The 23,622-nt window shown below is 36.5% G+C and overlaps 1 protein-coding gene across 3 annotated transcripts in view; it reads left to right on the forward strand.

The window, feature by feature from the left end:
- Positions 1 to 23,622, forward strand: part of Cog6 (conserved oligomeric Golgi complex subunit 6) — a 439,606-nt gene that overhangs the window by 376,202 nt on the left and 39,782 nt on the right. For all 3 annotated transcript variants that reach the window (XM_090377892.1, XM_090377894.1, XM_090377893.1), the window contains one exon: positions 15,204 to 15,365. In XM_090377892.1, the coding sequence (XP_090234018.1) occupies positions 15,204 to 15,365 (162 nt within the window). The remainder of the gene's footprint in view (positions 1 to 15,203; positions 15,366 to 23,622) is intronic.

A 23,622-nucleotide genomic window follows, 5' to 3' on the forward strand; every position in this document is an offset into this window, starting at 1 on the left:
GGACTCCACTAATAACATTAGTCCGAAGAGCATTGTCCATTGATTACCACTCTCTGTCTTCTCCCATTCAACCATCCCTTTATCCATAGCTGCAATTTACCTCCAATACCAAAATTGCTCCAATTTGTGCAGCAGTCTTCCATGTGCAATAGTATCAAAGCCTTTCTAAGATCCAAATATATAATATCAAAGTTATTCCCTGCATCCAGTTCTTTTGTGACTGCATCATAGTATCTAATCAAATTGGTCAGGCAAGACTTTCCCTTAACAAAACCATGCTGTGTCCGAGCTATAACTGAAGTTTGTCTAGATGATCCTGCAGTGCTTCTTTAACCAGTGCCTCCATTAATTTTCTGGGAACAGAAGTTAAACTTGCAGGTCTATAATTACTTGTGTCAGCCTTTGATCCTCCTTTGTGAATTGGGGTCACATTTGCACATCTCCAGTCCATGGATACCTCCCCTCAGTCCAAGGAAGCTCTCATAATTATGGCTAATAATTTGCTTACTTCCTTGGCTGCCTCCTTTAATATAACTGGATAGATCCCATCCACCCCAGGTGCCTTTCTTGTGTTCATCTTCAACAATTTCTCCTCCACTTTACTCTCAGTTATTACAAGATTCTCTAGCTTACTGTGAGAGTTGAATACACCTCTGGCATTCCCCTCACTGAATACCTCCTCATGTGTGAATGTCGATGCAAAATATTCATTTAGTTTGTTAGCTACCTGAGCAGGATCATCAACAGTTGACCCATCGATATCAAGTGGACCAATCTGATTTATCCCCTTCCTTCTAGAGTTTACATAAGTAAAGAACTCTTTTCTGTTTTTCTTTGCATCCTTTGCCAAGGATTTCTCATAATCTGCCTTTGCCTGCCTAATCTCCTTTGTGAGTTGGTTACAGACCAGCTTATATCTATCATAGGCTTCCATGTCACCCATTAATTTATATGTATCTCATGTATTTTTCTTCTCTGACATATGTCTGATTAGTTTATCTGACATCCATTTAGGCCTAAACCTTGAACAATATTTCTTAGTTGGTATGTTGTAAAGCCTAGTAGCTTCAAAGATAAATTCTTTGAATGCTTCCCATTTTGAATTTGCTTTTGGTAACGGCATCAGTTGGTCCCACTGTATAGAATTTAAATACTGTCTCAGACCATCGTAGTCGCCTTTACGAAAGCAAAAATCCTTCCCTTTTACCCATGATGGTAGTTACCTCTTTGAGTAAATCCCACTTCAGCACCCTGTTATCACTGCCACCTAGTGGTTCCTTTATCTGCAGATTCTTAATGCATGAAAAATCACTACTGATAATCAGATCCAGAGTATTATTCCCTGTAGTTGCCTCCCGAACATGCTAATGTAGAAAACAATCATCCAATAAATCCACAAAAGTCTTGCTAGTGTGTGAGTGACCAACCTACATATTTCAGTCAATATCTGGGAAATTAAAATCCCCCATTATAAGACTCTCTGATTTAGTGGCCCACCCTATTTCCCTGTACAGTTTCTTATTATACTCATCAGAGTCATTAGGCCTATAGCACACTTCTATCTTAATTTTGATCTACCGATGCTTAGGTCATACCAAACTGACTCGACACTGCACTGTCCAGCGATGTCGACTGGTTTCACTTCCTTGGATTTTATGTGTTTCTTAACTAATAGCATAACCCCTCCTCCCTTCCTATCCTTTCTGTACACATTGTACTCCCCAAATTCCAGTTCTGCATTCCTTATATCTGTATGACACCGCATCTCTGATATCCCAACAATATCTGCCTTTGATGTTTTGAGCAATACCTCAAATTCATCAAATTTATTTACCAAACTCCTAGCATTGGTGTACACACAAGTATACATGCACCTGTTCCTATTCTTAACTACCCTAACACAACCCATGTGTTTACTTGTACCGCAATGACTTCCAGCAGTCTCTTAAATACCCTGCATCTTGTTTTCCAGGCTGCTGCTCATTTCAATAGAAGCAGTGCAAGAATCACTTTCACCTCTGCCAGTGGCTACCGTTAATCTATTAGTCCTTGTAATCCCCCAAGCTAGCAGTTTTCCGACCCACCTAACACTGCCTCGATAGCATCAGCAAATATTCTTGCACCCTTTCTATTTATGTGTATCCCATCCCTGTAGAAGCAGTCTCTCCTGTTAACAAGTACAGACCAGACTGAAAAAAATTCTACCCCTTGAGACTTGCACCATCTTTCCAGGGCCGAATTGATCGACAAGGTTCTCATCATATACTCCCTCCTATTGTAGAATTGCAGACACTTTCGAATTTAACCCTAATTCAAGGCTTTTTTTCAACAGTGACCTGTACTTGTTAAGTAATTCTGCTGGTCTCCTACTCTTGATATCATTAATGCCAATGTGTACAACAATATCAGCTTTTGTGCCCTTAAAAATGATATCCGCTCTACAACGTCATCAACCTTTGCCCCTGGCAGACACTCTGATCCTGATCCACCTATCCTTTTTACATACCATGTTCCCCGTTTCCTTGACCAACAACTACTAGTTCCTGTGGGACCAGCGCATTCTGCCTGGGGGTTTGCCGCTGTGTTGCGTGATGATAGGTAGTTGATGTGGGTAGTTGAGAGCTGATGGGCCACTCAATTTAGATCTTTTGAGGGCATCCACCCTGTCCTTCAAGGTCTCATATAGGCCCATAACAACGCTGAGTTGTCGCCTAATTTCCTTACACTCCTTACATCGTGCACACACACACAAAGACATCCCCCATGGCAATATCATGTCCTGTACCCGATTGCTCCACAAACAACAAGCAAGCAGTGCATTTTAAAAGGCTGTGATTCAGAGGGCAACTGTCCCCCCCCCCCCTCAGTTCTCTTCTGGGCCACAGCTCTCCCATTAGTTTGAGCCTTTTGCTTTGCTGCTCTGGTCTGAGTCATGATTTCGATTTAATTTTAATAAAATTTTAATTTCGGTACAAAATATAAACCTAAACTTGTATCCCAACACAGTTATAACACTATATATCTATATATATTTTTCAGTATCGAGTATTATCTACGAGTTCCGTTTATATAACTTCCGTATCAAGTTATGTATTAATTAATTATGTTTGTAAAATCTAAGTCGTTATATGTATATAGTTAAAAAGTACAATTTAATTGACAATTAAGTTTAACAAGATTAATAGATTTTACTGATTAAACTGTTTACTGATATAACGTTGTATCGTATAACAATGGTGGCAAGTTACGAACAGTAAATCTACGGATACTTAAGTATTAATTAACTTTGAAAATCTCACTGTCTCAATTCAGAATAAACCAAAGATCTTGACTAGGTCTATAAGCTACTTATAGAAAATAATTTAATATAACAATTGGTCAATAAAGTGGCTAAATATGGCTAAAAAGCTTCTCGTTCAGCGAAGCTGCAAAACTTGTAACACGTGGATTGGATACACTTACCGATACTAAGTAATAACCTTCAAAATCTCTATCTAAGTTAAACTTTAAAGTAAGTATCGTAACTAGGAATATAAAGCTACTCTAGAAAATAAGTTAATATGCCAATTTAAACTAATAAAACAGAAAAAACTTCTATTTCCAGGAGCAGTAAAAACTTCGCCTGCACAAGGCTACTCTCTTTCTCGTTGTTATAGAGTATAACGTACTGGATTGAAAATAATATTTTTACATCCTGTTCATTTGTAGATTTTTACATCATAGTAGCTGATCAGAATTATACTGGACAGACAAGATCTGTTCTTAATAAACCTGTGTTGTGATTGCTGTATACTGCATTCCTGTAAAGATGATCCTGAATTACTTTTTTAATTATTGACTCCATCATTCTTCCCAGAACAGAAGTTAAGCTTACAGGTCTGTAATTACTCACAATGGACTTTTACCCCTTTGTAAAAAGGAGAGGTATTTGCATATCTTCTGCATAATATTTTGCATAATTACAAAGATGCTCTTGTAATTATGGCCAAAGATTTGCTTATTTGCTTCTGCTTTTAATATAATTGGATATATTCCATCATCCTCAGGTGCCTTATTTACTTTTTTTGCTTCAACAGTTTTTCCTTTTACTTCATCTCAGTTATCACAAAATCATTTAACTCCCATTTATAACATGTATACTTCTGGTATTCCTATATCTAAGAACTTCACAATGATTCCATTGGTACATAATACTTCTGCCATTCATATGTTATACTGGTGTCTACTCATTTCTTGTCATTCGGGCTTCTTTGGATGCCACGTCTGTATTGCGGGACGCTTTTCCTTCCTTGGACACTTATTCCCGATCGTAATCCCAGTATAATCATGTGACTGTCTAGTGGTTTTTTATATTAGGACAATGGTCGCAGCCCCCAATAATCCTACCCAACGGAAGGGAATAGGGATCGCAGCTTTGACCAGAGCGTTGTGTTAATACCCAAAACCATTCCAGTTATAGTTAGGATTTGAGGACCGCAATATAAGTTCTTCTATTCTAATTCTCTACTTACTTATTCGTGCGAATGGAGGATAGGTCTGAGGCATATGTTTAAACAAACATGGTTTAATGCAATATACTATAGAAATGGTACATATATAATAACTACCGCCCTAGTGGCAGTGACAAGCAAATCCTAAATCATTTGGTTACAATAATATAAATTGACTTTATAAGAGTTCTTAGCATTATTAATATTTTGGTAATTCATGGGCTCTTCACATGAGTGTTCTTCGTGTGGATAACTCATCTCAGGCAAGAACTGGCATGTGACATAATAGTTATACAAACATGATGGGTGGCAATACTAAACTATCGCGCATAAGCTGTGTTTTAACTTATTGTACACTGTTTTAATCTATCGTTAATTGTGATAGATGCCCATCTAAGTGATGCGCTATTCAATATAGCAGCATTAGAATATTCTACACTTAATCATACTAACATAATTAATCATATTCTTGAGGAGTAAGGTTCATGTCTAGTTGTAGGAAGATATTAGAACTTACCGAAGCGAAGACGCCTCCTTTTGCCGAGTACGGGGTTCGAGGTTGATGCTTTCATGATTCTCCGACTCTCTTCGTTCTTCTTACTCTTATTCACTTTATTCAACCAAACTCGTTAGAACCACAACTGCTTCTCTACTGCTGCAACTGCTCTCTGCTACCACTGATCTTCTCTTTCCACAATGATCTCGATCCCTCTCGTTCTTCTCGTATATCCATTCAGAAGAGGGCAGTTAGGTTAATTAATGATTCATCTCTAACAGAGTCTCTCCACTCGCTTTCCTATAGACGCACTGTTTCTGCTGCATGCCTCTTCTACAGATACTTCCATGGGCACTGTTCTTCTGAATCGGCTTCTATAATTCCTGCTCTCTCTTTCAAAACAGACCGAACACGTGCTGCCACCAGCCAACATCCATTTACTGTCCAACTCCAAACTCACAGAACCAACTTTTCATCTTCCTCGTTTATTCATTCAACTGCCGTTTTCTGGAACAACCTTCCTTCATACGTATTACCTGAAAATTACAGTCTACAGAAGTTCAAGTCCAATGTCAACAAATATCTTCTTTCGTCTTCTCAACCTCCAACCCAAGCACGGTATTAAGTACTATAGGTTCTAATACCTCTCGTGTTTGGGGTTTACATAAAAAAAAAAAAAAAAAAAAAACACTTTGTCCTGCTTCGTACTTAATCATTTTCATCTTCATTTCTAAATCAATTTTGTTTCATTTCCTGGCACTACTACCACTTGCACTTTTCATTCGTTGCTTTCCCTTCATCATTCTAATATGTAAATAGAAATGAAGAGAAGTTTCTGAAAATTTGTTTTTTATATGATTGAAAATTTCAGTGAAAGGAAATACATTTCACCATAATAGCGTAAAAAACCCACACAATTGCAGTTATTGGTATTATCACAAATGCAATAAGATAGAGTTTACTACCCAGTTATAATTAGATGCATGAACAGAAAAGCCCAATAAACTGAAAAGTGCAAATTGTTTTATGGTTGTGACCTCCAGAAACGTGCTTTAGAAAAATATCACAAAGGCGTTCAAAATTGATTCTTATAATGGGAATATATGATAACGATGCAAGGGTAATGCAATTTTCATTATAAATATGACCTTTTAGAGAGATAAATAGCTTAGTAATATAGTGAAATTTTCAACTTCCAAGGACATGAAACGAATTACAAAAAAAAAAAAAAAAAAATTTATTATAGTTAGTTAGTTAGTTATTTGGTTTTTAGGAGCATTAGCAACTAAGGCCATATTGCTCCGGGATATGCGGTGGTCATTCCCTGAACTTTCCGCATCCTCCGTATTTGGTGGTGACGGGCTCGAACCTCGGTCTAATCAAGAAGCGTGTGCTACGTACTGCTGCTGCTCCTTCCCACCTGGCTACGGAGGCGCCAACAATGTATTATTGGGTTCACATTACAATATTTTCACAATACCTACATTTATTCCTACGGGATGCAAAATATGTTTCCACGATTTTTTTTAAGTTTGCACAGGCCAGTAAAAACTTATGTAAAGTTGAATTTCCATAAGTGAAGTATCACATAAGTCGGGGAGTTCCTGTGTGTGTATATACATATATATACACAGGGTGTCTCAAAAATATTGGTACAAACATTTAGGGGAGCTACGTAGGTAACATCTAAAGGAATGTGAATCGCATAGGAACCCATAACCGAAAACGTCATGGGAAAGTAGTAGCAGAGGCACAAGAAGCAGAAATGACACAAGACAGTAATTAGTGGCAAACATTTATTTGACATAATATTAACAATGGAATACGAGATGGATGCATTTCATGATATTACAACAGATACTTGAAGATTTCACCATGAGGCGCGATGCATGGCGTGACACCGACGCAGCATGGATTGGCAGACACGGTCGAACACACCTGGAGTTTCTTTGACATGGTGGCAGCAGCGCAGACGAGTCTTGCCACGATATCCATTTCCGTCTCCACAGGTGATTCATACGCGATAGATTTGAGGGGCCCCCCCCACAGAAAGGAATTAAGGCTCGATAAATCAGGTGAGTGTGGGGGCCAGGCAACGGGTCCACCATGGCCAATCCATCGACGCCCAAAACGCCTGTTCAAATGGTCACGAACACACCTTCCATAATGGGCAGGTGCCCGTCATGTTGAAACCAAATGTTGCATCTCACATTTGCTGGAACATCGTCAAGTAACCCTGGTAGAACTTGTTCAAGAAAGATCCGATATTTAGCGGAGTTCATGCGGGATGGTAACAGGTATGGGCCGACTAAGCAGTCACCGACCATACCTGCCTAGACATTTATTGTGAAGCGATGTTGTGCCGCATGGGGGTTCACACTATGTGGGTTGTCGTGAGCCCACACATGAGCATTGTGCCGATTGAATAAGCATTCCCGAGTGAAATAAGCTTCATCCGTAAACAAAACATAGGCTGGAAAATTCAAGTCTTGAACACTTTCTTGGAGAAACCACTGTGCAAAAGCCACACGTGCAGGATGATCTTGGGGGAGCAGTAACTGAACCCTTTGGAGATGAAAGGGGTGTATGGAATCATCGTGCCAGACACGCTGTCCACTGCAACGAGACACTCCTAAGGCAGAGGTAACAGCACATGTGCTGGTAGTAGGATTATTCTGGACGGCATTCAACACACTTTCTTCCATGGTAGGAGTTCGCGTCGAACGTGGTCTGCCCGCACTACTCCTGTTACATCTAACTGACCCATAATCGAACAAATTTTGATGCACATGCGCAAACAAATCGTGGTCTGGTACATGTCTGTCTAGGAAGCGTTCTCCATAAATTCGTTGAGCGGCTCGTCCATTGCCCTATGCTAATCCATACGCTAGGTGCATGTCTGCCAGTTCACAGTTCGTATATCGATGCATGCTCTTCATGCGGCGACTAATGCTTGAATGAGTAAACCAGAAATTTTCCCTCTCGTGAACTGATGAACAGCGCTGTCTACCGACTGACGGTGACGTTTCCGGTTATGGGTTCCTATGCAATTCACATTCCTTTAGATATTACTTACCTCCCCTAAACGTTTGTACTAATATTTTTGAGACACCCTGTATATTTCCTTTCTGTACACATTTTCACTAATTCAAATTCTGCATCTCCTATGTCTGAGTAGCACCATATTTCTGATATTCTTATAATGTTCATATTTGGTGACTTAACAAATACTTCAAATACTATTGTATTTCTAGCATTACTGTAAAAAGACATACAATACAGCAGAATATAAAGAGAAGTCAAATCCAAAACTTTAACAACTAAAGTTACTTAAAACTATTATAATGTATACTAAAAAATAAATAATAATTGAAAAAAATAAGCTAAATCCAATTCCTACCATATACAATAAATTAAAATACCCTTAGAGGCAGTCTTCCCTTAAAATCTTATCTAAGCTTTGGATGAAATGCACATGAAACATACAATGATTAGAAAATCAACCTAAAAAGAAAACACCGAGCTTTGCAAATTACTTTGAATATGCTAGGGGAGAAGAAATGTATATGTGGCATAACGAATGAATATGTGATTAATTTTTTACTTTGACGAAGCATCCTCAGAGAGAAAGAAGGGTCAGTAAATTAGAATGTAATTTTAACTTTCCAGATACAGTAAGCATCAGTTATAGTGATCACTGGTTATTAGAATCAGCCGCTCAATTGAATCAAATTTTGAAGGACCGATCCAAATCAATAAAATGTACTACACTTTCATCGTTTACTAGAATCAATTTTGAACGCCTCTGTGATATTTTTCAAAAGCACATTTCTGGAGGTCACAACCATAAAATAATAAAAAGAATTTGCAGTTTCTGGTTTATTGGGCTTTTCTTTTAGTGTGATAATACCGATAGCTGGAATTCTGTGTTTTCACGTTATTATGGTGAAATGTGTTTCTCCTTTGCTGAAATCTGCTCTTCATTTCTATATCTAAACTTCATCTCATTTGCATGTATCATGTTAGTTCCAATTTGTGTGTACCGTGCTTTGTTATTTATTGAAGCTTATCTTTTTTACTGTGTTTTAAATTTTACTACCAAAAAATAATGTCAGTGAACAGAAAGAGAGTGAATTTGAGCGTAAAAGATAAGTTGCAAATTATAGAAACGCACGATAAATTAAACTTAGGCAATATGTTTCAAAGGGAAGCGGCAGTAAAATTAGGAGTGCCTCAGTCAACTTTATCAAAATTGTTAAAATCACGTCTCACATTAAATACTAATGTGATTAGTGAATCCAGGAAAAGGAAGCGTGAAGGGAAATGCCAAACATCAGATGAAGCTCTGTTCATATGGTTCAAACAGGCCAGCTCATTTAATGCACCAATCAATCGTAGCATTCTTCTTCAAAAAGCTAATGATTTTGCTGAAAAACTACACAATGGATGGATGGATGGCTGACAAGATGGAAGGAGAGGCATGATATTGCTTACAAAAAACTTCACAGAACAAAAAACTTAATGGGCATGCAGGGAGGGTTTATAAAATATTGTTATTTCCTGTGTCTATGGGAAAGTCTATCTACTGTTATACCATTAATGTTCCCTTAGTGGATCCAATGAAGATTTTCCTTTCACCTCTCCACATTAAACTTTCCTTAATGAAGGGTTTTGTGAAAGCATTAGGTGAGATGAATTTGAGAGGATTTCATTACTTATGTAAAAAATTTCTGAAAATCAATGCTGCAAAAGTGAAAAAGGGAACCTTTGTAAGACCAAGTCAGAGAGATTCTGAAGGATGAAAGTTTGAAAATTACTTAAATATATTACAGTTAAAAGCAGGCTTTCAAAAGGCTCTGTAAAACCTTTTGAGTAACTAGAATTATTTATACAAAGATGGAGTCCAGTACCTGTTTGATGTATACTCGTAAAGAAATGGAGTGTTGTATGTCACTGAAACTTCATTTCTTGCATTCACATTTAGCCTTCTTACTTGAAAACCTTGGCATGGTGAGTGGTGAGCAGGGGTAATGATTCCATCAAGACATTAACCAATGAAAAATTGTTAATAAGGTTTCCTGAATGAACACACCTGTTGGCACACTATTCCTGGATGTTCTGTTATGACCCTCTGTACAGTGTTTATCAAACTGCACAACAGTTATCTGCACAACATATTTAAATTGTACGTATCTTTTTTTTTTTTTTAATAATGCATTGCACTATGCAGTGCATAGGTAATTGCGCATTACCTATGTGTATTAGGTGTATCGGGTTTAATCTGAAAAAGTGATAAAAAGGTAGTTGTAACTAGGCTTGTGTTTTTCAATGAAATTTCTTATTTAGTTTGTATTATTGGGAGCCATATTATGAAAACTACATGTGCAAAACTGGCACTATCCATGTTAATTGTGGAGCAGACAGCTGCATCCTATTTCATTTGGACTGACTGTTTACTTGTTGAGACAAAAAATGCTTACATCTTTGGTGAAAGAAGTTTCACTTTGTTGACCAATGTAATTAACCATTTTAGTATTAGTAAATAAGAATTAGAAATGGCCCTTCTTTTTTCCAAGACAAGTGCCACTGAACCAGACAACCCCCCCCCCCCCCCCACACACACAAATAAACAAAATGATAAAACACTTTTCATCAGCAGCTATGGATCAGTTACTTCATTTTTAACTAAACTTGAAGTAAATGCTGTTAGTTGCACCTTCGTGTTTGTGTTTTATGAGTTTAATGCTTTTTGTTTCCTTAATTTTTGGCAGAATTAATAAATTTTTCTGCAAATTTCGCTTACATATGTAATATATAAAAGAAATATGCACATGCATCATTTCCAAATTTTGCACTCATGGTTGCTTGCATGGAAAAATGGAAGTGACTGTTCGTTTACTGCTTATATTTTATGACCCTAACATTTTAATTTTCAGCAGAAATAAAATATATATTTTAAAATTAACAGGAAAAAACACAGCATTTTTTAAATATTTGAATTTTTATTAAAATCAAAAAGTTATAAAATAATTATTGCAGTCTATTGAGGAAAGATGATGTACTGGTATTTGAAGTGGAATTCAGAAAAATTAAAATATTTTTCCATAAAGTTCCACAAAGTTTGAGATTAGTGCCCCCTCCTATTAGATCTTTTTAGGGTCTCAGAGTCTTAAACATCTCTGATTGAGGTGTTTAAGGTGTTGATCGGATTGAGCAAGCTCAATGCTGATGGTATTCTTACTCCTTCTCAAAGTATATACATGGGGGGGGACATAAATTCAAACTGAGGAAGGATGACAGGATAGATTGTGGGAATTTGCCTTGTGCTAACAGTTAATTGATTGTTGGAGCATACTTCCATCTAGTGTTGTATGAGTGGGTAGTTTAAATAGCAGATTGTTAGAAGGGTTGGGCAGGTGATATGTGAATTTTTTTTTTTTTTTTTTTTTGGCTGATGCTGTATAAGCTTTCTTTCTTGTATCACTTGTCACTAATACCAATAAGTTACAAACTTGGTGGTTTCGGACATACCCCAAATGTAACATATTTAAATCAGATGAAACAGCTCATACCATTAAACTACTTCCACTAACTTTGAATTTAAGCCCCCATGGTCAAGATGGTATACTCCAATTGAAGCACTCTCTCTCTCTCTCTGGCCAATCCCTATACCCAAACATGTTCATTGAAACCAAACATTATGTAGCAGGGTCTCTTGCATCCTAGCACTTTCTGCTACTGTTCTGAAATCCATGAATATTGCAAACTGCACACTCCAAATACTGTTTTGCATTGATGTACTTGTATTGGCTTATATGTAGCCCTCTATAGAACTCATTGCCAGTGGAATCTTTCATCTTTCTCAGAGTACACACACATGAGGGGGCTTAAATTCAAACAAAAGAAGGATAATAGGATAGATTGTGTAAATTTGCCTTGTGCTAGTGGGTAATTGATTGTTGTAACATACTTCCATCTGATGTTGTAGAAGGGGGTAGTTTAAATAAATTCAAGGAAAAACTAGACAGATTTTTAGAAGGGTTGGGCAGGTGATATATGAATTTTTTTTTTGGCTGATGTATAAGCTTTTTTCCTTCATATGGATGGTTGACTAGACGAGGGCTTGACATAGTCAATTGATCAGTGCACAGTTCACATACATATTTGAGTTAACTGTGTGTCAAAACCTTATTAAATATAGTCTTAACACACATTGTCAAGACCTATTAAATATGGGTAATAGTTGTACCTTCATTGTCAAAATAATTAATTGTAAACTCCAGTGACCTATGTGTGCCCATTATAATCAGAACACTGTCCTCCTCTCTTATGTCTTCTATTCCCCCGTGGCTTGGACTTACTCTATGATGTTTTCCACACGCACAACATGCATGTTTTGTATGAACAGTCCCTCTTTATGATTCATGGAGCATGTTCTGTGAGTTTGCGGTATCACCTAGAGGCTGCCATCTTTGAATAATAACCACCATAGTGGGTTTTAGGAGTTTTAATGAGTCACATTTGTACACATAGAAAGGATGCTGATATGGCATGCAACTACCTAGAGGTGTATTGCTAAAAAAAATACTACTGGAGCGCTTGTCTTAAAAAAATAGTACCGGAATGCTTGTTCTCCAGAAGACTATACGATAATGCCACATCGATTGTACAGTAACTGAATCAGACTTCAGACTCATGGTTTATAGAACAACCAGTTCTAGCATTCAGCTCATGGCGAATCAAAATGCAGCGTTCACATGCATCACAGTATATCTCATTCGTTGAATCTCTTTATCTAACACATTGTACTTTAGTAAGAAATGTTCAAGTTTCATTGCGAAATTTATATTTTTGTTTTTAAAGAAATTATTAATTTTAAAGATTACTATTAATATATATTTTTAGTTGCAATGGATAATATAGCTATTTCTCCCTCCCCCTTGATTATGTGGTGATTATTTCATAATATTAAATGTATAAATTTAATGCTTTTCTATTATGACATTTAGAAAAAGTACTGGGACGTCGTTCTGGTGTGTTTGGCCCCGAACACACCAGAACGAAATGTGGATTGAACCTTACAGACCTTCAACTACCTTGAAGGTCTGTAAGGTTCAATCCACATTTCATCCAGGATATATTGACTTATCGTGTACTACTGCTGACAGGCAGACACCCATAAGATTTGTCTTCGGATAGCATAGTTGATATAATCATTGTCCTTCCTACACCAGTTGTTTTCAATCCAGGTTTGAATTCCATCAATTAAATGAAGAATTTTTATGGGCCTTTTCCCCAACATGGCTAAGTTAGTCTCAGGGAAGGCAATATTGTTTTTTCTCCCGGAATCTTGGGATTTTCGTCCAGCAAACAGAAATCAACCACAGAACAATTTACAGACATAATATATACAGCACAAATAATATGGTCTAAGTCACTGACATACCTAAAATTCAACAGCAGCCCATAATATTTATGTTGGTATGTCTAAGCCAATATGCATGTTCAGTCCACAGTATTCATGGAGGGGTGTCTAAATACTTTGGCCGTATAGTGTGCACTAGCATATTCAAAGATCTCCTTGTGTTAGTTTAGTTTAGTTTAGATTTGTATTATAAGTCCTAATGTTATGTGCTGTTTAGTGGAAATCGCCTTTTTTATTTATATAGCTTATGCACTTTTGTGTCTTGAATAAACTGATATTTTCTTTATAGATATCTAAGTGTCCAGATATTTATGTCATTCCTCTTTCAGTATGAATTTAGCTAAATTGAAATTGACTATAATAGATGAAGCTATATAACTCTTGACACATTGTAAATCTTAAAAATTGAAATTTTTAATTTATGGTAGTAGGTTATTTTAAAAGGTCTGGTCTGTAATTTGATATACAGCAATACCTCGCTTAGCACGGTTTCAAACAGCACAGGTTTCACTATAACACGATTTTCAATTAAGTTTAAGTCGAAAATTTACTGTACATATAAAAACTCATTCAATAGCCTAGACACATACTCTACATATATGCTGTAGCCTCGGTATGCATGCATACATACATACATACATGCTGCGGTGCCAACTCTATTGTCTCATGTGCACATGTGCCAATAGCTCCCATCAGGCAGTTAGCAACAGTATGCAACAGTGTTCAGTATTCTTAATTCCATCCTGATGAGACAGCATGATAGCTTTTCAAGACTTCATTTCATAGTTTATTTTTACCCCTTTAAATATGATCGAAAATATATTTGCATATTGGCTAGAAATCACTGCCAACAACATGCACTCTGCTTGGCAGCATGTTTTGTCCCATTTGACAAATGATTTCACTGGTTTTGAATTGCAAATTCAGACAATTACCGAAGACACTGTTAAGATCACTAAAGACTTGGGATTCAAAACTTTGGACACTGCCAATTTATGTAACTGCATTGTGACTCACATGCAAATGACTTAGATGATGCAACTCTCCTTGAAATTGATAAGTAAACTGCATATGAAGAAAAGGAAAACAATTCTGAAGTGGCACCAAAAGAATTTTCAACAGAAGAATTGGAGAAAGTTTTTTTGGGGATTGACATGGCCTGTGAGGTGATTATGAATGGAGATCCGGATGTTGAACATAGCATCAAGATACGGAAAATTTTACAAGATGGGATTCAATGCTACAAAGACTTGTGCGCCGAGAAAAAGAAGAGACAACTTCAGACTTTTTTTTATTGAAATACCTAAATAAACAATAAAGCTTTTTTCTTATCTCTCACGATGTTTCCTTTTCATTAATACAATTTTTGTAATATTTTTTAATTCAAATCCTTTTAATTGGCTATCAAGTGCAAATTGTTTATAGATTTATTATAATTTGTTTATACACTATTTCTCTGGTACGCATTCAATTAAAATCCATTATAATTATACTTCAATCAGCATGGTTTCACATAACACGGAACAGTTTCTGTACCAATTATCAGTGCTATGCCGGGTATTGCTGTATTAATAATGATTTATTATTGCATGTATTATATGTTATATGAATTATAGATGTGTTATCTTAGTATATGGACATATTTTGGAAAGCTAGCACCCATATTATCCTTTCCACGTATTAGTATGATGTTTGTGGAAACTGTAAAATGTTTTTGTGAATATCATACTAATTCTGATATAACATTGGAGTCAGTTTGCCATAAAATTTCATTTAATTTCTTTCTGTTCAGATGGATGCCCATTTAGATACTCTAATTAGTGAACAAGTTTCCTCAATCATAAGTCAGATAGGACTTGGAGCCATATATAAAGCTCTGCAAGACTATCAGCCAAAACAAGGTCCTCTTTCTGGCCTTCCTAACTGTGATGGATTATCTATTCAGTCAGCTGTAGTAAGTTGCTTTGTTTTTAGTGTCAAGTTATATTTAGGCCTGGAAGAATTTGTTGAAAACCTTGGTGCCACTTGTGTAAAAGTTAGTCACCAGATCATGGGGGGGGGGAAAGACAGAGAGAGAGAGAGAGAGAGAGAGAGAGAGAGAGAGAGAGAGAGAGAGAGAGAGAGAGAGAGAGAATGCTAACAAATGTCTCAAACAATAGTCATTACAGGCATGATGAGGTAAAAATACTAAATATTAAATTCATATATTGCCAACCGACAAATGCAACTGATATCAAGCTGATGTCATAATATTGAATGGTAATTAAAGTTGTGAAAACTAAAAGCTTTTAAATTTCTTTATGTGATTAGTTTTTACCTATATATTAAAAAATTATTACAGATATCAAAAACCAGAAAGACACAAGAGATGATAAATTCATGAGTCATTCTTAGGGCTAAGAATGTTGAACTTACAACCACCGAGCATGCAAAGAAAGCTCCATAAGAGAAACAGTATAATGTTTTCGTGAATAACAGTCTATGAATATTTATTTATTTTTCTTGATCAAGTACAAATGGATAAATAATGTTGATGGTTTCATATCCATATTAAATATCCATCTTGAACTATCTTCATTATAAGTTGTGCCAGCTCCTTTGATATTGACCACAGCGATTTCTGGTCTTCCTAACTGTGATAACAACTCATGCTTCAACTTTATAGCTGCTAGATTCTCCATTGGAGCAAAGTTAACTTAGTTAATTTCATTCCTTTTAAAACTCAGTCCTGTCATATAGCTTGCAAAAAAGGATTCTCCTGCTTCTGTGTTTATCTTCAGTGACACTCATATTTCTAGACAAGATCACATATTTCTATTAGGGATTACCCTGACTTTTAATCTCTCTTGGCATAAGCACATCACAAATATTGTTTCCTCTGCATCTGAAAAACCGATTTTCTCTTTTGCTGTCAGTGTTACTTTTCTTCTAAACAGCTACTTCCCTCTCTACAAATCTCAAATCTGCCCTACCATGGAATATTTTCTCACATCTGGGCTTTTTCTCAGGCTTCTAAACTCTGTTCAGAAGAAGGCAGTTGGGTTAATTAGTGACCCATCTCTTACAAGTTTCTCCACTCTCTGTCTTGTAGATGTTCTGTTTTTGCTACATCCCTTTTCTTTGGCACTGCTCTTCTGAATCGGCTTCTATAATTCTCTCTCTGAACACACATGCCACTACTGTCAAACTTACAGAACCAACTTTTCTTCCTTCTTATTTATTTATTCCTTCAACTTACAGTTTCTGGAATAACCCTCCCTTTGCATGTTTTCTTGATAATTTCAATCTACAGAAATTGAAGTCTAATGCCAACAAGTATCTTCTTTCATCTTCTCAACCTACATACAGTACTAAGTACTAAAGGTTTCTAATACCTTTCACATTTTTGGTTTTCATAATTTAAAAAAAAAAAAAAAACCAGACATTATCTGTCTCAAGAATATTTCCCTCTGTGTTGTGTGGTCATGACATTGCTTCCATTTATTTTTCTTTAATAACAGTAATTTCTGAAGGTTGTAATTTTTGATTATTACCTTTATTCTTTGCTCAGTCCCAAAATTTAAGGTAGAATTAAAAGCTTTTGTTTAATAAAAGCTCATTTTGTCTTTTGGCGAATATCACTTTTTCTACAAATGAATTTGCAGGGACACCAAAAAATGATTTGTTATGTAGGTTTTAATTAATACAATCAATATTATTACAATACAATAATTATTACAATATTTATTTTCACATTTTATTTTTCATGTTCATTAAAGATGGTTATGGATATAAAAAATTGTAACTTTTTTTTTTTTTTTTTTGCCTGCAAAAGCTATAATATTCAAACCTATAAACAAACAAAAGCCAAATTTTTGGGTATTAGCAATCCCCTCCATCACCAGACCAGTGTATGTCTCCTCAAATGGGCGTTCCTGCCTGACTGGTTTCTTCCATAGCAGATAGATACTTTCATGCACCTAGGATCCGGACAGTTATGGCTCCAACTCCTGAACACAGCCATGGCCAGCCCTCTTGATATTCCAGGGCTCCTATGACTTATTATAGAGAGATGACTCCTAATAACAGTTAAACTTCTGGCTGATCTCATCTTCTCTCCATCCTTCTGGGATACCTGGAGAATCCCAGTATCTCATCTTTAGTCAGCTCTGCAGCTGTTCTCCCTTCACATGCCTTCACCTGCCTGACTGATTTTTTCCTTAGTAGATGCTGTCACACACTTAAGATCTGGACAGTGATCTGAGGAAATTTCTCAGGATTGCATATACAGATGGAGGATACTCTGTGATTGGTACTAAGACTACAACCATATTCTTCCACTATGGCCTGATAACCTATATCCTCATCTGATATATCTTCTGTGGATCCAGGGCTGACTGGAAAATTTCTCTAAGTCTGTTTAATTCATGCAAATCTTAAATATTCTCCTGTAAATATCTGGACATGTGTGCTTTGATAGTTGTATTGTAGCATTCATCTTTTAAATGTTAATTATTGTATTTTTACTTAAAATTTAATTTACTAGATTTCTTAGAATGTACCTTTTTTATATAGGATTTTCCCATATTTATTGTTAATCCCTTTCCAAAGTGCTATGATGGGCCATTGTAACAAGCAGTGTAGGTTTATATTTAATTTCATGCATGTTATGAAGTTATGGAGCCATAATGGTCCAGATCCTAGGTGCATGAAAGTATCTGCTATGGAAGAAACTAGTTCAGGCAGGAAAGCCCATTTGAGGAGACATATACTTGACTGATGAAACTGCTGATACCCTTATTTTACCCAAAAAAGATACTTAGCTAATTTTTATGCCATACTGTCTAAACTTTTGTTTCTCTAAAATTGTCTACTGTCTAAAATTTTTTTGATACAGTGGAACCAACTGATGATGTTACCAACAACAAATTGTAAATGGGAAGCATTCAAAGAATTAATCTTGGACGCTACTAATCTTTCCATACCAACTAAGAAATATTGTGCAAGGTTTTGGCCTAAATGAATATCAGATGAACTAATGAGACATGTGGCAGAGCACAAAAATGCATGGGATACATATAAATTAATAGGCGACACAGAAGCCTATGGAAGATATAAGCTGGTCTGTAATTAAGTCACAAAGGAGGTTAGGCAGGCAAGGCAGATTATGAAAAATCTTTGACAGAGGATGCAAAGGAAAACAGCAAAGAGTTCTTTACTTATGTAAACCCTAGAAGGAAAGGGATGAATCAGATTGGTCCATTTGTGATATTGATGGTTCAATCATTGATGATCCTGCTCAGGTAGCTAACAAACAATGAGTATTTTGCATCTACATTTACACATGAGGTGTTATTCAGGGAGGGGAATGCCAGAGGTGAATTAAACTCTGGCAGTGAGTTAAATGATTTTTTAATAACTGAGAGCAAAGTGGAGGAGAAATTGTTGAAGATAAACATAAAAAAAGGCACCTGGGGTGGATGGGATCTATCCAGTTATATTAAAGGAGGCAGCAAAGGAAGTAAGCAAACCCTTAGCCATAATTATGAGATCTTCCTTGGATTCAGGGGAGGTACCCATGGACTGGAGATGTGCAAATGTGACCCCAATTCACAAAGGAGGATCAAAGGCTGACACAAGTAATTATAGACCTGTGAGTTTAACTTCTGTTCCAGGAAAATTAATGGAGGCTCTGGTTAAAGAAGCACTGTAGGATCATCTAGACAAAATTATAGCTCGGACACAGCATGGTTTTGTTAAGGGGAAGTCTTGCCTGACCAATTTGATTGGATACTATGATGTGGCCACAAAGGAACTGGATGCAAAAAATAATTTTGATATCATATACTATTGGATCTTAGGAAAGCTTTTCATACCGTTTCACATGGAAGACTAATACCTTCCATACAAATTGGAGCAGTATGGCATTGAGAAAAATGCTGCTATGGATAAAGGGTGAGTGGGAGAAGACAGAGAGTGGTAATCAATGGACACTACTATTCATGGACTAATGTTATTAGTGGATTCCCCGAGGGTTCGGTATTGGCCCCATTGTTGCTTTCTGTATTTATTAATGATATTGATGAAGGTATATCAGGCTAAATGTCTGATTTGATTGGGTTGTTAATGACACTAATGACAGTACGTTACTGCAAGAGGATCTTGAAATGTTGAGCAGATGGGCTGAGAGGTGGCAACTGAAGTTTAACATTGACAAATGTAAAGTACTGCATATGGGTAGCAGTAACCCCCAGAGTAATATATCAACTGTGTGGTATTACACTCAGGGTGTTAGGGAATGAAAAGGACCTGGGCGTAATTGTGCAGTCAGGTATGAAATTTTCTGAGCAGTGCAGACAGTCTGTAAGAGTAGGTCATGGTGTCTTGTCAATGATATACAGGAATTTCTCTAGCAGGAATAAGGAGGTGATTATCCCCTTGTATAAGGCAATGGTCAGGCCACACCTGGAGTACTGTATACTGGTCTGGAGGCCTCATTTTAGGAAGGATGTAGAGCTGCTGGAAAGAGTACAGAGAAGAGCAACAAGATTAGTGAATGGAACAAAGGATTGCTCTTATGAAGAAAGGCTTAAGATTTGCAAATTTCTGGCGACTAAACACCTGCGATGTGATCTGATTGAGGTGTATAAGGCCTTGAATGCTTTGAGCAAGCTCAATGCTGATGGGATTCTTCCTCTTGTCGAGATTAATTGCCTGAGAGGACATAAATTCAAATTGAGGAAAGACAGTTGTAGAATAGATGTGTGGAAATTTGCCTTTAGCCAGTGTCATTGTAGAAGTTGACAGCTTAAAAAATTCAAGGCAGAACTATGCAAACATTTGGAGCAAATGGATGGATGAAATGGGAAGAGTTTTTTTGGCTGATGCTATATAAGCTTGCTTTCTTGCATCATATGCCTCAACTAATGCTAATTAACATTAGTGGTGTCATTATTGAGAGTCAAACACCAGAATTGCACGAAAAGATGACAATATAGAGCTTCTGTGTCTGACATAAAGCTCATGACAAAGTAAAATACAATTAGAAAATGGTGAAATAGGGAGAATTTAATGAAATTAAGAATTTGAAATATAAAAGGTATAAAGGCAGTGAGTGGTTCACGGTTAACTCAACTGAGGAACAGAATGTGTATGGATAGGATATTCAAAGAAATTTCTTGACTAACAATGTGAATAAGTCAACCCTAAACTAAATGCACATTTAATAGAAATGGCTAGAATATAAGAATAAGACAAACAAGATCTTAAACAGTTTAAAAAAAAAAAAAAAAAAACGTGATTTGAGTCCTTGAACTGCCTTAGCCATCCCATTTCTCCTATATTTCTTTTACTTTCTTCTTTTTATTTTACATTATTTATTGACTTCTTTTTCTATTCAAGGTTGTATTCATCATGAATTGAGCCTTATATTCTTATATTCTAGACATTTCTACTGAATGTTGTTTTAGTTTTAGTTTGACCTAGTCACACTGTTGGTTAGGTTAATTCCTTTACTATCTTGTCTGTACATTTTCCATTTGTTTCCCTGTAAAGTCAGTGGTGAACCACATGCCTGCATTATGTGTTCTCCCCCCAGATTTTACCTCCTTTTGGCCTTTACCTTTTATATTTAAAGTTAATTTTATTAAATTTTTCCTATTTCACCACTTTTTAATTGTAGGAGGGGCATTCAAAAAATAAGTTACACCTGCCGCCATCTCTTGGCAATAATTTGGCAATAAATGTGGTGCCTGCGCGGAATGGAGTTCATATCACGTGGCCCCTAGTAGGCGAGTTTCATTGATGTAGCGGTAACAGTTGTGTAGGAGCAAGCATTCATAATGGCATGTCAGCTAGAATGTTACTCCAAGTTTGAGATAAGCGGAACACTACAAATTTTGTGAGGGAAACGTCTGCCTCAGGGCGAATTAATGCTGCCTCATACTGCCAAATATTACGGTCTTTGCGAACAGCCATGAAAAACAAGAGGCCTGGAAAGTTAAGCGAAGGTGTTGTTCTTATTCAGAACAACGGCATGCCACACAATGCATACACAACACGACACTGGCTCCATAGTTTTGGATGGGAGATATGGCAACATCCGCTGTACTGTCCTGATCTTTCACCTTGTGACTATCACATCTTTGGCAAGCCGAAAGAACATCTGGGGGACAACGATTTGTAAATGATGAGCAGGTGCAAACAGCAGTTCGACAGTGGCTGAATGACCATGGAGTGGATTTCTATCATCAGGGAATTGAACGTTTAGTCACACTTTCTGAGAAGTGTTTACACCAACTCGGTGACTATGTGGAAAAGTAGTGCAAAGTATGTGCTTTCTATTTCATAACGTTACATACCTCAATAAATGACTCTTGGCCTGCAATCATCATCATCATCATCAGCCATTTTCAATCCACTGCAGGATGAAGGCCTCTCCAGCAACTTTCCAGTTCCTTCTGTTTTGAGCACTGGCCATCCATTTACTACTCTTGCATCATATGCAAGAGTAGTAAAGTGTAACTTATTTTTTGAATTACCCTCGTACTTTGCTTTGGCATGTGCTTTACGTTAGAAACAGAGGCTCAATATTGTGCAATTCTTTCTTGTAATTCTGGTGGTTGACTCTCGATGGCGATACCATGGTTGTCCAATATATGACAATATATTTATTTATTTTTATTTGTACAGTTGTGTATAATTTTAATTTTTTATACATAATTTCTTTCTTTCATTTCTTTACTCTTCACTCTTTTTTTTTTTTTTTTTCATATTGCTTTGCTCTTTTAATATCACTTAATGTTTTTGTTGTTTGATTTTTTAGGAGCATTAGCAACTAAGGCCAAAATGCTCTGGGGATATGTGGTGGTCATTCCCTGACCTTTCCGCATCCTCCGTATTTGAACCCTGGTCTAATCAAAAAGTGTATGCTATGCACTGCTGCTCCTGCCCACCTGGCTATGGAGGTGCCAATATCACTTATATTCACTTATGTATTTGGTTTTTTTTCCCCCAGGTTACTATGGCTATCAAGCAGAAGTGTTAGTTTTCTAGTTTTCTCCAGACTTGTCCTGTTAATTTTGGATATTATCTAGATCTGAAGCTAGTGAAGCATAACATTGTTGGTGGCACATGAAGATTATTTTGGAATGCCTCTCTTTGATCAAGGCAAGTTGTGGGCACCTCTTTATTCTGTGGTAGTTCAGGTCAACATTAGAGAGATTGTTTCATGCTAGTTGTAAGTGTACGCTTTTGCTTTACCTTGAATGTGGATCATGATAAATACTACTTTTGTGTGGTGCATAAATCAAAGTTTAAAAAGTCAGATTGACAAGCTGGTGCCTCCCAACATACCATCCTCTGTTGCTCTGTTGTCACACAGTGAAGATCTGCCAGTTTCCAAGCAGAGGTAAATTGAAAATCCCTGTGCATTTGTCTGCGTGATTAACTTTTATCCTTTCCAATATAACAGGGTTTCCCTTTGATCCACTGGTCATTATTTGTAAACAAAATGTCCATTTTTCTAGTAATGATTTTGACAACTTCATTGTGCTTATATTTCTCAAGTGTGGGCTGGTCATTTCCAAATTTTAAGTAATGGACTCAGAGGATGCCCAGCATATAGGGATTAAGACTAAGTGAATAGTGAAATTGAATTTTGTTGAACAGTTATAGAAAATTTGAACTGAGCTATGTATTACTCAAACCTTTCATTTAATGAATAAGTGGAACACCCACAAATAGCACTAAAGAGCTGAAATAATTCCTTATTTCTTTCTAAATTTTAGATATATCTCTACAGTGTTGGCCAAAATTAGGAGGTGCACTGTCACCCATTTTGCTTTTACAGTATTTTACTGTATTTTTTTTTTTTTTTGAAGTAGTCATAATCAGTTGATGCCTAATAGACAATCCAAAGAGAGAGAAACAAAAAAATGTTAGGTAAAATAATGTTTAAAAATGTACTGCACTCTTAAACAATTCCTGGGCTGTATTCTGTTATCAAATGTGTATTTTGCTACTGAAATTTAAATTTTAGTGCAGTGTGAACTTTAAAACAACATGTTACTTTTTCCAAAAACTTCCTGTTTTGGCTAAAACAATTCTCCTCTTTTGCTCTTTCTACCTATCTGATCTTTCTTTCTATCTGATCTCCAGCTTTTCAAAAGTTAAAAAAGTTGGTGGATATAAAAAAACTTTGGATAATAGACCAATTGTACAATAAGTACAGA

The sequence above is a fragment of the Mastigoproctus giganteus genome, chromosome 7 (assembly GCF_048544385.1).
Source record: "Mastigoproctus giganteus isolate SK-2022 chromosome 7, ASM4854438v1, whole genome shotgun sequence".
Classification (NCBI taxonomy): domain Eukaryota; kingdom Metazoa; phylum Arthropoda; class Arachnida; order Uropygi; family Thelyphonidae; genus Mastigoproctus; species Mastigoproctus giganteus.